This window comes from Echinococcus granulosus (genome assembly GCF_000524195.1).
Source record: "Echinococcus granulosus chromosome Unknown EG_S00522, whole genome shotgun sequence".
In the NCBI taxonomy this organism is placed as follows: Eukaryota; Metazoa; Platyhelminthes; class Cestoda; order Cyclophyllidea; family Taeniidae; genus Echinococcus; species Echinococcus granulosus.
The window spans coordinates 1-1,238 of record NW_020170901.1 but is presented as its reverse complement, the minus strand read 5'-3'; the positions used below and the strand labels follow the sequence as shown (position 1 = coordinate 1,238).

Sequence of the window (1,238 nt, the reverse complement as noted above, 5' to 3'; positions counted from 1 at the left end):
ATTGCTACGTGTACTTTTAGTCTCTATGTGTTATTGATAGACACAAATGACTCGCCGATTGTGCAAAGCAAATGAGGTTATAGAATGACAGAACTCTACTTCCAAACAAAAGCTTAGTCTCCTGGGAAAGAAATGAATGTTTAGGGGTTACAAGAAGCCAAAAGAAACTACAACCCTATTACTTATGTTTCAATCCCTTTCCTATTTCTCAAATTCACATTGATATTTGCTTGTAGTCTTGATAGTCCACTGTTCAGTTATGCACTTGCCGCAAAGATCAAGCCATAGGTGCTTTAATTCAGGCCTTACTATGGGGATCTCATAATTAACTTATTAATCAGCTACGGGTTGTTTTATTGGATTCGTCAACTGGAAAACCGGAATAACTTTGTAGCTAATGCACGACTTCCTCAGTAATCGTCTCACCAATCGATCGGTGAAGGCAGGAATGGACATAGCCTACACTTCGCACTTCGCAAAAACCACCCTGGAAGCCTAGAACTTCACTCATTTTCATAAATAGGTAAGCATTAGGACTGTGCCATCCCAGTTTTATTAATATTAGGGTCAAAAATGGTAAATAGCTAAGTCCAGTAAGACCTTGCAAATTATTGTGAGCAAGATCCCACTCTCCCTCCTACAAAATAATTTAATATTTGGCCTGATAGGTAACATGAAACTTTCACAATGGTAAAGACCAGAGAGATGTTGCTAAAATCATTACAAGCGTGATAGGATTCAATAAGTAGTTTTTATTTCCTTCTCTCACTGGCATTCAATCAAGGCATATCTACTCAGGGCTATTATCCATATTTATTATCAAATCTATTGACCTAAATTGCCGTTAAATACTGTCTGGCTAAAATCATTTTTAACACCATGAATAAGCACAATCCTAGTTAGGGAACATGTAATTTTAGTAGAACCAGAGCAGTTTTTACTGCAAAATTATTTAAGGTAAAACTTGTCACTGTCTGTTAATCGGAAAAAGAACATCAAGGAAATATCGAGTATGCTTTGAAGCATAAATGCACGTCTGGAAGAGCATACGTATGTAGTCATTTAAATCTACTCCTATTAACACTCGCGAATGCGTGCATATCAGTGACATGCAAGTGTAAATTGTACATGCATATATATTGTATTTACAATTGCTTATCCACAAACAGCTCATTGGAATAAGCATCCTAAAAAAAGTGGATTTAGACGGCAGTATGAAATAAAACAGAAGAGTATTT

General features: G+C 36.3%; 1 protein-coding gene across 1 annotated transcript in view; it reads right to left on the bottom strand. All coding sequences in view use genetic code 11, as the record gives it.

Moving 5' to 3' along the window:
• Positions 1-1,174, bottom strand: part of EGR_11213 (hypothetical protein) — a gene marked incomplete at both ends in the record, with an annotated part of 2,020 nt that extends 846 nt beyond the window's left edge. Inside the window, 3 exons of the mRNA XM_024500460.1 lie at positions 427-637; positions 853-940; positions 972-1,174. Coding sequence (XP_024345126.1) covers positions 427-637; positions 853-940; positions 972-1,174 — 502 coding nt within the window. The remainder of the gene's footprint in view (positions 1-426; positions 638-852; positions 941-971) is intronic.
• Positions 1,175-1,238: the final 64 nt, after the last annotated feature.